At 35.8% G+C, this 14,989-nt stretch overlaps 1 protein-coding gene across 1 annotated transcript in view; it reads left to right on the top strand.

The window, feature by feature from the left end:
• The window catches only part of LOC106143585 (whirlin), a 75,837-nt gene extending 64,628 nt beyond the window's left edge, over window positions 1–11,209 (top strand). The window contains exons 16-18 of the mRNA XM_060945787.1: window positions 6,573–6,842; window positions 7,359–7,499; window positions 7,795–11,209. Coding sequence (XP_060801770.1) covers window positions 6,573–6,842; window positions 7,359–7,499; window positions 7,795–7,875 — 492 coding nt within the window. The 3' untranslated portion in view covers window positions 7,876–11,209. The remainder of the gene's footprint in view (window positions 1–6,572; window positions 6,843–7,358; window positions 7,500–7,794) is intronic.
• The last annotated feature ends 3,780 nt before the right edge of the window (window positions 11,210–14,989 follow it).

Raw genomic sequence — 14,989 nt, forward strand, 5'->3', positions numbered from 1 at the left:
TGACTTTGACTTTTGAACGACTTTGGCGTGGTTTTTTCGGTTTCGGTTCAGTTGGAAGGCGCCACTCCGAAGCTTGTTGACTAGTTTGCATGTCAAACTCGTAAACCCACGTCTCGTCACCAGTAACAATGCGTTTCATGAATGTTGGGTCGGAATTGACTCGTTCTAGCATGTCCTCAGCGACTCTCATGCGATTGAGTTTTTGAAAAAAATTCAGGTCTTTTGGGACTAGCCGAGCGGCAACATGTTTCATACCCAAATTATTAGTTAAAATAGTACGGATCGACTCGTGAGATACAGAAAGTTCGGTGGCTATCTCTCTCAAAGTTGAATGAGGATTTTCAGTCACTATTTCCTTCACTTTTGCGATGTTAACTTCAGTTGCAGACGTTGATGGCCTACCAGAGCGAGGCAAATCTTCCATCACAACTCGACCGCTTTTAAACGCTTTGTACCACTCATAAGCACGAGTTTTTGATAAAGTCGATTCACCGTAAGCCTTCTGTAACATTTTCAGTGACTCCGAACACGATATTCCATTGGCAATGCAAAATTTAAGACAAACTCTTTGTTCGATGTTTTTATCCATTATGAAATTAGCAATACACACTAGATATGATATAACTAAAAATAGCACTGTATTTAATGTAAACAACAGATGCAACTCAAACTCCGCGCCAAAATGGAAAACAGTTGTGCCAATCTAACAACAACAAAAAAAACAAAAATTTGAATTTGGAACCATAAATAAATAATCCATTCCCGATACTTTTCTGACTGAATGTATAATAGTACATTATTTGATTTTCCACAAAGTCATTAGTAACCAACAACGTTATGGCGCCAGAACTAGATCTACCTAATCTACTCGACTCAGACTTAAAGCTATTACCCATTATAATTTCGCTGTTAATTATTAAGACATTAAAACATTCGACACGTATCATGCGTCCAGCCAGCAGAAAGTAATTAATCACAGCGATTAGTGAAGCATAATGTGCCGGTAAAAGTGAAAATTGCGGATTTGTGTACGTCTGCGACAATTCTGTAACAGGTTTCACTGCCGCCATGTTTATCTTCGTGGACTTTCTCATTGTTTGATTTGACACTCATTGTGTTTCGGCCGTGTTGTTGTTTGTTAATGTCACCACATAAATTTCACGTCACGATAATCCATGTCAGAATATTGTCAAAAGTTGATTTATTCCATCAAGCTTTTTTGGTGCAAAGGTCCCTTAACCATTTGTAAAACCATGTTATACTTATTTGTAACTTTAAATTAAAATCCAACCTCAATTTAACACCATCGTTGTAACTACTCGGTATCGCAATTTCCTTTTGTAATCAAAAAAATAACGGGCCATGATTTTGCCCACAGATAAAAAGTGCGAGTTACCTATCATTTATAATTGACTACGCATTGTTACTCAAATAACATTTTGTAAAGTTTTTAGTTAAAGTGGAATTCTGAGATTATCTTTGGGAGTCTATATAACCTAGCGGTACTTCGCTTTGCGATAATGGTCAATCGTTGCCGCTATTCACGAAGATGTGAAATTGTACCTTAAGCTATGACCGTAAAACAAGATATAACACGAAATCTATGACTGTCAGTTAGTCGTGAGAGCATGTACTTAGCAATTTGTTAGCACCGTAAGCGTCACGTACTAAAAACTCTCTAATTTGTAATATTCGCATCTGCAAACCACTTATTTATAACGGGCTTCATTAGATATTATTAAAAAAAACTGACTGACATAGTTCTTATTTATTTATTTATTTAAACTTTATTGCACAAAAACAAAAATGTACAAAAGGCGGACTTAATGCCGTTTGGCATTCTCTACCAGTCAACCAGCTGACCAAACAGAAAAAACTTTAAGTTGGTGGTGCGATAAAGTGCACATGCATACTGACAAAATACATACATTACAAAAAAAAATGCGTAAATACATACAAGATACATAATATACACTATAAATACATATACAAACATATAATATATAATTATATTATTAGGATGACCCATCATTAATCTGCCGAAGAAAGAACCCCTTCACAGCATGTTTGAACGCAGAGCGACTAGGAGCTCTCCTAATCATTTCAGGAAGAGCATTCCAGAGCCTCACAGCCTGAACCTGGAAAGATTTCTCCAAAAAAGTAGACCGGAACAGAGGAGTACGCAGAGTCAGGTTGTCTGCAGAGCGAAGAGAACGGGAATGGGCGGAACTCAGAAGCTGGAATTTAGATTTTAAGTAAAGAGGAGAGTGAGCATCATTGAGTAGAGAGTACAACAAACAAAGAATTCTGGCTTTACGACGTTCAGGAATAGGAAGCCATGATAACTGCGAAAGAAAAAAAGAAATATGATCGTATTTACTGATATTAAAAATAAAGCGAATACAGTTGTTGGCTAATCTGTTGAGTTTAATGAGAAGGCCTTGAGTAAGATCGCAGTAACACACGTCGGCATAATCTATAGTAGGAATGACTAAGGATTGGACGAGGGAGATTTCGGTTCTCAGAGGAAGGAAGTTCTTTAGTCTATAAAGAGAACGAAGCATACCAGTTACTCTACTATTTACTGTTTTTGTTATTATGAGGTAGTTTCGTGAGTTTCATTTGATACCTATATAATGGGATAACAAGATGACTAAGTCTGTCGCTCTCAATTTTTTGGTTCATATTGGATATATGTACATATCTTTCTTAAAGTGTCTTGACGCTAACGTATATAATTTACTATAGATATCACGGAGCTTTTTATTTATTTCAAATTGCATTGAGCTTTAAAACTACTTACAACAGTTCTCTACCAGTCAACTTAAAAAATTCTTTATCTTCATGAATTGACTGGTTCAGTTTCGATAACTTTATTTTCCTCTTACTCATTAAATAGGATTTTTTTATAAAATCTTACACTATGTAGATTTCAGTTGCCGCACATTGTAGGTATAAGGAGTGGCGCGTGTCGAACGACATTCGACGATAGTATCGCATTATTTATAGACGACGCTAACGAGACGCATCGTGTCGGGGCCGCCTTCAGATACAGCTGCTAGATAGCCCCATATACTCTGAAACCTCGTTATGACAAAATCATAAATTAAATAAAATACAAATATTCTGTACATGCTTTCACTGTGGTTGTTTGAAGATGCGTTTGCCTACGCCGTTTTTATAATTGTCATTTTAATTATTACTAGCTGACCCGCGCAACTTCGTTTGCGTGTATCCCGCTACTTCGACAAATACAGTCAACGCACCAACACATATTGGATACTAATTTTCAATTCACAATAACTTCTCTTTCCCTTAACCGCGTTTAAAATATTAAAATGTTTTTTGGTTTCTGTGACTCTTCTTTGATCGCCCCCCCTATCAGTTTTTGGAAAAAATATTTAAGATTGTTGTCGCGCTGAAAAGCACGTTTTATTTTTCTCAAAGAGCTGCGATAAATAAACGCGTCCGATCGCTTCCAATTTCAAAGTGCTAATGGGGAGCCGCTGTTTTTTTTTTTTTTTTTTTTTGACTATGAGAACATAGTTTGCCTGAGGGGCATTCACTATTACAGCGGGACGTTTTTAGGCGAGGGCTTGACGCTCCTCCTAACAGCCTTAAAGGGGAGCCGCTGCCGCCGACGCGCTATTTATAGGGACGCTGCCCCCGCCGCCGCGGCCGGCCCGTACCGTGCCGCAATACTAATATCGTGATATCTCCTAAACTATATGTCTAAATAACACACTGTAAACTGCAAAAATAATCTAAATTAAATGCTCGTGATGATGAACTTACTTATTTTGATAAGGATATATGTATTATTGGTTATATCACCAGTTAAACATCACCCAACGAATTAAATGTTTTTTTAATACAGAAAAGTAGTTTTTGTGACTTAAATAAAAAAGCTGGATATATGTCATCGCGGACTTTTTTGTAGAACTAATAAAGACCAATGTTTTTGCTATACATTGTTCTTACTTGTATCCAACGGTATAAGCGGCGCACGCACAAATGCAATCTTCAATTAGATTTTTTTTCTGACTTCTTGGACATAAATCGCTATAACTCAGCTAATATAGTTTCAATGTATTTCAATTATATATAAAAACCTGTCGGAGAAAATACTCTTTCTATTAGTGAAAACCGCATCAAAATCCGTTGCGTAGTTTTAAAGTTTTATGCATACGAAGGGACTACAGACAAAATGGGCGACTTTGTTTTATACTATGTAGTGATTTTTACTAATAAATGCTGCTCTATTATAGAACGTATTATATCCGCTTGTTACAATATATTACAGATTTTCTATAGCGGTCGTCTGAGATCTTTATAGAGCTGTGCCTGTCCTAAATGAACCTTGCATATTTTATCATAATATGGTTTACTTAATACGAGACACGTGAAAAGATGGCAAAAGCCTTCTAACAATGAGATTACGTGACCGATGAAATCTGCACTTCCCCCACGCAGTCAAACAAAGGAGGTTTTTCTTTACAAAATAATGGTGTTTTTCTATGAAGAAACTCTGAAATTGTCGACAGGGACGAAACAGACAGTACAATTGGTGGAAAGTTGACGCGGCAAAGTGAACAATGCAAACACAATAGGGCAAAATTCTTGCATGACTTGAAAGTTACGTTAAGCCTACATTCAGTCACAAATAGAACAGTTTATTCAGCAATTTTGGGTAGCATTTCGTAACAAAATAAATAATAATTTACTCTATGTTTACACATACTTCCTGTTTATGTGCCTTCTTTAGTAATTTCTTTTGTTTCATGCCTTCTTAAAAAAAGGATCAGGTATGTACTTACCTACCTCATTTTATATTAATACAAATTATAACTGGATGGATGATAATTAAATCAAAATGGGTTAAATAGTCATTGCACACTTATTTAACACATTTTTTATATTTCGACATGTTTGCCAATTTAATTTATCTACATTTTATGAAGTAAGGTATAAAGTTAACAATATTATTTAAGGCTTTGCAAATTGCATAGGATTTACAACGGTACAATTATGTAGATAGTTGAAATCTGTGGTTTAAATATTAGTATGCATCATTCACTATTTGTACTTTGGGTGTAATTGAATTGCTATTTCTGTCTATGATCAGATATCAAATATCTTATTCTGTAGCTAGAGTCCTTGTTGATGAATCTTGACCAATATATCTGTAGGTGTGAACCCATAGCATAAGGCTAGATAATTCTAGATGCTTAACAGTCATTGAAACATAAACATTACAAAATACACAAGTATTGAGAAGGGGTTTGGTAGCGTCATGGCTAGCCTGGCTGGCTGGTGGAGATGTGAAGGGCCGCGGAGGCGGGTGGGCGAGGCTCTGGTCCTGAGTGAGTGTGATGTTTCAGTGCGGCTATCTCGAGGGGCTGCGCTCATCACTCGGTGGCTGGACGCAGAAAGTTAAATCATGGTACTGGGGACGACCTCTAGTAAGTGGCCCGACGTCATCGCCAAAAACGATCGGCGAATGTCCTAGCACATTGACAGTTCTAACATTTGCACGTTATTTTACGAAAATAAAAATTTGAAAACTTATTAAAAATTCTCGCTTCTAAAACGAACGATTGCTTGGTGTTAGAAAAACATTTTTTTTTAAATATTACTGTATGTTCACTTCTATCGTTGCACTCATGTCGGTGTTAATTTACGTAATTACAGTTTTGTTATATTATTTATTTGTAGCAATGCACCTAATTTGTTTGATCTTTTCGTATTTCCGGTAACTCCATTAGCGTGTAGAGGTATCTATTTGAATGAATGAGCTACGTGCTGCATGAGATAACCCTTTTTGTAGGTAACTGTAACGCCGGACACGTCGGTTTATCTTTAATTTTTGTGTTGACGTAGTTGTTAGTCAGATTTAATGTTTTCTTTTTAATCCATTCAAACATTCTTCCTTCATCCTTTGTTTATACAAACAACGCATGGTGGCGTTACGTAATGGCAATGAATCGGAATGAAAACTCAATTTTTATTTTTATTTACGCTTTCATAAAAACGCGACTTTTTTTCATGGTTTGTTTGCTTCATATTATCTGCATCAATAATTGGGATAACGACTCTTTCCATAAAACATGTGACACTTGTAAAATAAACCCACTTTGAACCACGCCACCGAGTGATCGAAACGCATGTTTCTAAGCCTCCAGCACACATCTCACTTACAGCTTCTCGATACATTCGACGTATACAGATCACTACATTATGTACCTGAGAGGCATAAGGTCGTAAGTCTAGCATTTCAAATTCCTGTTTACTATTCACCAGAAATTCGGCAAGGAGAGTTACCACCCTCTGCCGCCCAGATACACTTGATCTAAAAATATTTTTAGAGCACCTATCTGACTAGAGGCTGATTAACCTTGCTGTTAGCGTTGTAGATTTACAGTTTTAGCGTGGATGTGGTATACTCATAGTAATTAGGATTTAGGTTTTTATCATAAGTATCATAATTTTTTCATAATTATTTCGAGAATCGAAATGGCGTCTGGGGCTTGCCGTTCTATGTATTTCTTTTCAGATGTTTATCTATTCTACAGGAATTGGCACACAAGTTGTCGCGGAGTTTCGACATGAAAGAAGAGGGTGGAGCTCTATTAGAAGACAGAGGTGGTATCCGCCGACACCAGTCCATGCAGCGGCTGCAGCACGGCGAATCGCAGATGGACGAGGGCAGAGCTGCCAGAGTGGTGCCAGACCACCACGGGAACCTACACATAAGCGTCAAAAAGACTAAACCTATACTAGGAATCGCGATAGAAGGCGGAGCGAACACGAAACATCCATTACCAAGAATTATCAATATCCATGTGAGTTAGTAATTAAATATAAGTTTTTCGTGTATTTTTGCAATTTAAAAGTTCCAGTTAAAAGATTACGACATTACTTGTTAAAATATTTATATTTAGTAATAGTTATGAATTCAAAACTCGTCTATACCGTGCCGTGTGCCGTGTGGTTTCCGGCACTATTAGAAAAGAAAGAATAGGACCACTCCATCTCTTTCCCATGGATGTCGTAAAAGGCGACTTAGGGAGAGGCATACAAACTTGGGATTCTTCTTTTAGGCGACAGACTAGCAAACTGTCACTATTTGAATCTCAATTCTATCATTAAGCCAAACAGCTAAACGTGGCCTATCAGTCTTTTTAAGGCTGTTGGCTCTAACTACCCCGCAAAGAATATGGACATGATTATATGTATGTATGTATATCTATACCAAAAGGGTCGCGGGGCCAAAGAGACTTCATTCTCAATACGTCGACATTCACCGCAATAAATATTGATGACTTTCATCCGATTTAATAACGTTACTGTTTTTGCAGGAGCATGGTGCGGCATACGAGGCCGGTGGCCTGGAGGTAGGTCAGCTGATCCTGGCAGTAGACGGCCACCGCGTGGAAGGCATGCAGCATCAGGATGTTGCAAGGCTCATAGCTGAGTCCTTCGCACAGAGGGACAAGCCGGTGGGTACACCAACTTTAGGGCATTAATCTTTCTCGAGCTCGAAATTTGGTTTCTACACTTTCTACAACTATGGCTATTTAAGTGTTATATATAAAAGAATGATGCATGAAGTTTAACATATCTTGAAACGAAACCATTCACAAAGCAATAAGGAGGTCGGCTGGTCACTTTGAGCAGTAAACAAATTGACACCAATAAACTAATTTCGTTCGCTCGCAGTTCGTTCGTAGAAAAAATACACGGGAAAATAATCTTTGCAGAAGAAAACTTGAAAAATGTATATTCTTTTTCCAGGAAATCGAGTTCCTCGTAGTCGAAGCAAAGAAGTCGAATCTGGAGCCAAAGCCCACAGCGTTAATATTTTTAGAGGCCTAACATCTACTGTCCCTCCCCGCCAGCGACCCGCCGGCCGCGCAGGGCAGCGCGACGCCGGGGGCCGCCCTCACCGCGCACACCACGGAATAGCCAACTCCAACCTGCGATGTCACATGCTCTTTTGAACACGACCGCTCTCTAAAATTTGACCACACGTCGCTTCTTGAGGTTGCCTTACATAAGAACTATGTAAATCTGAATAATAAGGCCGTTAGATTTCTGTGATCACAACATTATGATATTATTTTTTAAGACATCAAAACAATGGTCACAATAACGCCAATTTGTCACTTTTTGTATTAAAAAAAATAAGTTCCTAATTGACATTATTTTGTGGAAATCGTTTCAGCTACTTGGAAGTTCTAGAAGCTAAAAATCATTTTAAATCAATCACTCAGGCAAACTTGTTCATAGAGTGGTCAATGTGACAAATTTGAGATATAAAAACAAATTACAGGTAATTATTTAACTGTCAAATGTGTTGTGATGTACGGAAATCTTTAATAGCTTTGTCTAAGAGAAGAAATGTGTGGTATAATAAGAGGTTAGCGGAGACGTGTCATGCTCTACGGGGACTCGGACCACTGTAAGGATGATGATCGTCGTAACGACATACTAACCGACGCTAGAACGGGCTGACATGACAATACAGACTGGCGATTTGACGCAGGTAACACAAGTAGGCTATGCGATATAATGGCACAAGGGAGGCAAATTTTCTACATCTCGAGAATTCTCCTAAATAATAAAGAAATTAGTTACGATGCACACTGCCCGAGAAGTTTTAGACAAATGTCTTAATAAAAATACGTCCCACTTTTCTAAAGGGATATTCGGGTAGTTCGGAAGAAAATTTTGTAAATTATTTTCTAGTAGTAGAATTAAACCAATTTTACCAGTAGTCAGCGACTGAATTTTATAAAAGAAAATTTCCTACTTTAACCAATTGTGATAAGTTCATCATAAAAGGTCACACACATTATGCATCGTTTCAATTAACAAGTAGTCTCGATCGATTCAATCCCGTAACTAATTTTGATAGAACTAGAGTTGTATGACGATAACATAGATCTTATTGTTGATTTTCGAAACGAATTGTGCTAATATTCGATTGGTAATGTTGCTATGAGAAGATCAATCAGTAAAGAGTTGCCGGTTCACGATCACAGTAGTTTTCAGTAGCGGTCGAGTAGTGCTTGTTGTCAGCGCGTTCCGTAGCATTCCATGCAAAAGAGTTCACACTTGCGATGTCATCCATGTGCCATCAATGTTAGCAAGGTTCAGCGTCATCTCATCCCAGGTCTTTATCGGTGGTAGATAGTAACATGCAGCCCATCATCATCAGTAGAGCTGAGCTTGCAGCACGACGCGCTCCTAAGCAAGCTGTTTTATGAATTATACATTATATTATTTTGTTTACACACATGTGCACGGCTCGGGCAGGCCACGGGATTGAGACGCAGGTTTACCGTCGCATAATAATGACAATTATTATCTGTAAAATACAGGCTCCGGCGCTTTTAGCTAAAGAAAATTAAAAAGAAATCTAATACACATTTATAAACGTTTTACTAGGAACGTATTAATATCTATGATGATGGATAATTTGCGTCTCGCCCCTGGCTTCAAAAAACACCGGTTATATTCATTTATAGGTAAAACTTTCCATAGATTTAAATTTAGCTCCCAAAATAGACATTATTTTATTTACCCATAATTTATAATACTTTAGATTCCAGAAAAATTATGTTTGTGCTTTCTTCTCAGTTTGCTTAGCGAAGCTATTTTCAATATGCGTCAAATAGGTCATTCCATCAGGTAGGTAAGCGGTGAGTTTACGAAATTATGGCGGAGAGGGATTTTAGCCCACTCTTTTATTTATATGCGTAGATTGTAAGTGAATGTGTGCTATATAATCAAATATTTTGTTAGATGTTAGATTCAATAATATCTGCTACATCAATATTCTTGAAATCACGATGCATCAACAAAGAAAATGCTTCAGAAGCAACTTTCTATAGGTAACTATCTTCGTGATGTTCTTCAATATCGAAATGTTCTTGATTCTCTGATATATATCTATGTGAGTGTTGCTAGTGCTTTTAATATTACCTATCTTGTAAGCTGTAGATATTGTATACGTTCCAACCAATGTAATACATGTATAAAATTTGAAATGCTGTAACAAAACCTCATTCTTTCGAATTATCTAAACAAGTGACCGTTGTAAATATATATATTTATAATCATAAGCTGTAAATATTGACTTTGAATGTATTGTAATATAATATAATAAATATTTATCAAAGTTAGTGCCAAAAGCATATAAAATTCCCTCGAAAATTGCGTGTGTACAGGTCGATGGTCAAAATGTAAGCGACCGGCATTAACAAAAGAGTTTTGAGGCACTCGTTGATTTCAATGACCTGTCTGTAGCTGTGGCCTCAGAATGTACAATAACATCCGTCAATCAACTGGAGACAGATCAATGAAACGAGGTACCATGCTCTAACACAGGCTAATCTCACAGAATACGCTTTTGAACTATTAGAATTTGATGATCATTAACACTTGTATTTAGGTAATTTTAACACGTTTCATAGTTACGAAAATATATTTTCAAAACTATTGTATGTACTTATCCAAAAATTTTTGATTTGTTGCAAACTGATTTACTAAAAGCATTGTGATTAGAATGTAAAATAAAGTCACAAGGTAAATCCGCCTTTTCAGGTTTTAAATTTTAACCGTTTTAATTATTAGAGTGACATTTTAGTGACATGAACAGAGTACCTATGCACTGAAACAAATATATTTTGTACGAATAATTATTATAGTTAATTTTAACTTATAACTAATTATATTTAAGTAATGGTACATATAAGTTTGTATGATTGTTACATTTAAGTATATACCTACGCCAGGCGCGGCACACCGCCCAGCCTCTATTCGAGTCAATTCATCCTTTACGTACTTAACACAGCAAACCAAAAGCAATTTTAAACGTAGGGAATAAGACTTATTTTAATAGAACTGCAACAAATTATCTTAGTTTAGCAATTGTTTTGTATTTTCCCACGAGTTTTACGATTTGTTTACCAACAGATTGATCCGACTTGTCATAGATCGCGACAACGGCAAAAATTCAATCCTAATTATAGTATGCCGTCCAATTATGTTCGCATTTAGTTTAATTCACCGTGATGGTATGGTGATTATCGTTGACAAATCATAACATGTAATCGACCTTGAAAATATTCGATGTTGGTAAACATTTCTCTGAAATAATAAAAATCTCTATCGCAAAGTTAAAACTTCGCGCGGGTGTTTCGTTGAGAAGATCTATGTTGTAGTCTGTTGTTAAGTTTGTCGTTGATGACAAAAATATATTGTTATCTAGATAAAGAGTTGTTTGAATCCACCTTTGCCTGTTCAAATACAGAAGGATCGTAAGTAGCACCTTAGATCTAAAAAAACTTTGCCAAAATTTTTACAACCGAAAACATAAACTGAAACCCTTTCGTCTTGTCAATTTACTATACAAATTGTTATTTCTTCTGTTATTAAACGAACAATCAGGTAATAGTTTCACTTATTCGTCATTGTATGATTCACCAGTGGACCACTTGTCTGGAGGACCAAAAACTAGGCATGAATAAACGTTAAATTTTTGTTTACTACAAAATACGTATGCGGCACTGTGGTTCTGTTAAAAATAATTGTAGGCAAATTGCGCCTAGTTCAAGTTGATGGCAAACACTTCGGCACATAATTTGCAGCTAGTGAATACTTTGTTATTATTTTGACCCTACAGACTTCTAGTAGGTACGTAGTTTACGAATTTCATGTAACATCTTCGATCAACTATAAACAACTAGATACACAGTTCCGAGCAAAATAAAACAAAATATCGTCCTCACCTCAATACGTAATTATTATTACGCATATTACTTCGACTATTTGACAAAGTCCTATGTCCAAAAACAAGTGTATTGAAAATTGAACCTTAAATGTTTTATAATAAGGCACGCAATCCTTAAAAAATGTAGTTTGGTGTGACATGATATTAACTCAATGTTTCATTTAGAACAAAGAGGCTAGTGGAGTGGCTTTGTTATTTTAAAAATTTTACCTTCACACACTTTAACATTTTGATACGAAATGCGTTGCAATAAAAATTGTCTATTGGATGTTAGAAGGAGTTTGGTTGGGTGTATGAGTGTTTGAATGTCTGTGATTATGTGGCGATTTGGATGTAAGTAGTTTATTTTTTACTTTAAAGGTAGTTCTTTTGTTTTTTGTCGACTTCTGTGGCCTAATGATCATCTTGCCTGACTGCCAAGTCGGAGGTTTCGGGTTCGATCCCCGGTTTGGTCAATCTGGAAAATGTATTTTTTAGATGTTTGTTTGTAAGTATGTGAGGATGTTACTCAATCACGCAAATTCTACTGAACAGATTTCGATGTGATTTGGTTTACAGGATAATTACTACCCCAAAATTCTTACAGAAGCGAGGCTCCGGGGCGCAAATAGTGTTCGAAGTACTATTTTTTTTGTCAATTTTATACTTTACTAGCTTGTTTGATTGAGGGTCTATTCTATTTATAGAGAACTATCAATAAATTAGAACGAATTAAAGTATATATATAAATCTATTTTTAATTCGACAATAGTGGCAATAAAATATTACTATAATAAAAAGTGATTAAACAACAACAACCGATCTTAATAAATACTACCACTTATTTAATGCCGGCTACAGATTATTGCCGCGAAGGTCTGTATTTCCATTCACCTCATTAAATAATTAATTAACCGAACTAGTAACAACATAAAAAAACACAAACAAAAAATAAAACAAAGCGACTCCACAACTTTATGTTCCTAGGCGAGCATCATGAAGCGCGGCGACAAAACTATATTTGTTTCGTTTACTCTTTAAAATTTGTTGACCGCAAGAAAGAGATAGGCGCGGATAGTGCTAAATGCCGAGTACCGTTAAGTTTTAAATATTTAATAAAATGATTTGATAGAAAACCAACAGCTAACTTATACTATTAAGTGCGATTACTTTAAAACTGAATTGTACTAACAAGAAATAGGAAAGCCATCCTTTTTGAGCGCAATTCTTGGACAATTTTTACACTTTTTAACAGAGCACTTCGTCATTGTGCGACGTTGTCACTCGTGGACGGACGAAACGAGACTAGCCGAGAACTTTACTCACTTGAGCGTTGAGTAGAGTTTTGCCGCGGACACTTTTTTAGCGGGATTGTGAGTCTAGTTGTTTATAGTACGTCAATGTGTAACATACAAAGCCTTCAAGAAAGGATTATAAAATATACAATCATGCAAAATAGAATACTCACTCTGAAAGATTCCGTGTCGGGTTTGAATGTCTTTATTGCTCCTACCTAATAGAATAGGTAAGAATCATGTACATTAATACTTATGTTGGTAGAATAATTTTGATGCAAGAAATCTTAGCATGAAAGTTTATTTTAAATATTCGTGCAAACAATTAGATCGTTTTGTCTGAAATTTTTACCAATCGCAAATGGGCTTCAGTAATACAGCTACGGACACAGAGTTCAGACTTGTTTTTTTAGTAGTTTATTATTGTGGATAGTTTAAAGTTATAAAACTTATTATTTTTATTGATAACCAGATAAAAAATTATCACGTAACTTTAAAGGTAGATTAGGTACTTTTGTCCTTGGAACAATGTTTTCAGCATTTCCTGTTGTTATGGTACGACGACTTCTTCCTTTAGCTATCGGAGAATGCAACTAAAGGAAAGATGGAGTTATTATTTTTACTTTAGTGTTATCTGATCCACTCTGAAATATGTTCAGTTAATCAAAATGGAATAGAAAATAATTAAAATAAAACGGATTTACTAGGATTCCAGATTTTGGGGATCATACCGGGATAACTCGAAAAATGTGATGTGTATTTAAACCGCCCACCGGGTTCACGAGTACCTACAACTCGTTCCAATGAATGTCATACTAGAAAAAGTGCTATTACAACCTACCTAAGTTAAGTTCTAATTTTAATGAGTAACGAAGTTGAGATGGATGTTGCTTCGTGTAATGATTTTGCTTTTCGAATCGTAATCATAGAGTAAGACAGACGTACCCAGGATGAAAGCAAGGAGGATGAACTAAACAAGAACTCTAGAAATAATACTAGGTAGTGTTAAAGAACCAAACATTGCAATCGGGAATTGGTAATTTATTTAATTAATTAAAATCCATCTACAAATATTAGACATTATGGATAAATAAAAGACAACTAACTAGAAAAGCAATAAAATAAATACAAAATATTAAATGATCCTGTGATACACACACCTTGTCATGTGATTTTATTATGGAGACATGAGGGGCAATCTCGACATAAACAGGGTGACTATCAGCTACGTCATAAAATACACTAACTTATCAAAAGAAAAATATTCTTTTATTTTCACAACAATTTTTATCCAATATAAACAATGAATGACCTTTTTCTTACGTCAAAACTAAGAAACATTTCACATTAGATAAAATAATCAAAACTTTCCCTCGTGTCATGTGTCATTATTTGGCTTGGATTTTTATTAACTTTGTTATTAAATTAAAAACAAAGTGTACTAAGGCTCTCTCTATCAAACCTTGGCGGAATGAAAAACTTAAAATAAGTTATACCTACATACACCTACCTACTACCTGTAGGTATATTTGCTTCTAGTAATACTTTGTGGCCTATAATGTTTAAAATAACTTTTCGCCAATAAGGACCACTGTGTAAAGATCCAATTTATTATGACTATTTATATAACGACTAGATTAAATTAGCCGGGACCAATGGCATTCGTTCCGATTAACCTTCAATAAAGCAAACAATAACCACAGAAATTATATTATTAGAAAAAATTGATTATTAGGTTAACAAATTTTGTTTTGATAACTCCAAAGGTTTCACGGATACAAAACCATTCGACCATCAATACTCTGGTCGAATGGTTTAGTATCTGTAAAAGACGACCCCATTCTTAAGTGTGCAAGAATTTACCAATGACTTTGAGTTACATAAATGCACTAACTTTTGCCAGCAGATCCGTTAGAAA

This window comes from Amyelois transitella, chromosome 2, assembly GCF_032362555.1.
Source record: "Amyelois transitella isolate CPQ chromosome 2, ilAmyTran1.1, whole genome shotgun sequence".
Classification (NCBI taxonomy): domain Eukaryota; kingdom Metazoa; phylum Arthropoda; class Insecta; order Lepidoptera; family Pyralidae; genus Amyelois; species Amyelois transitella.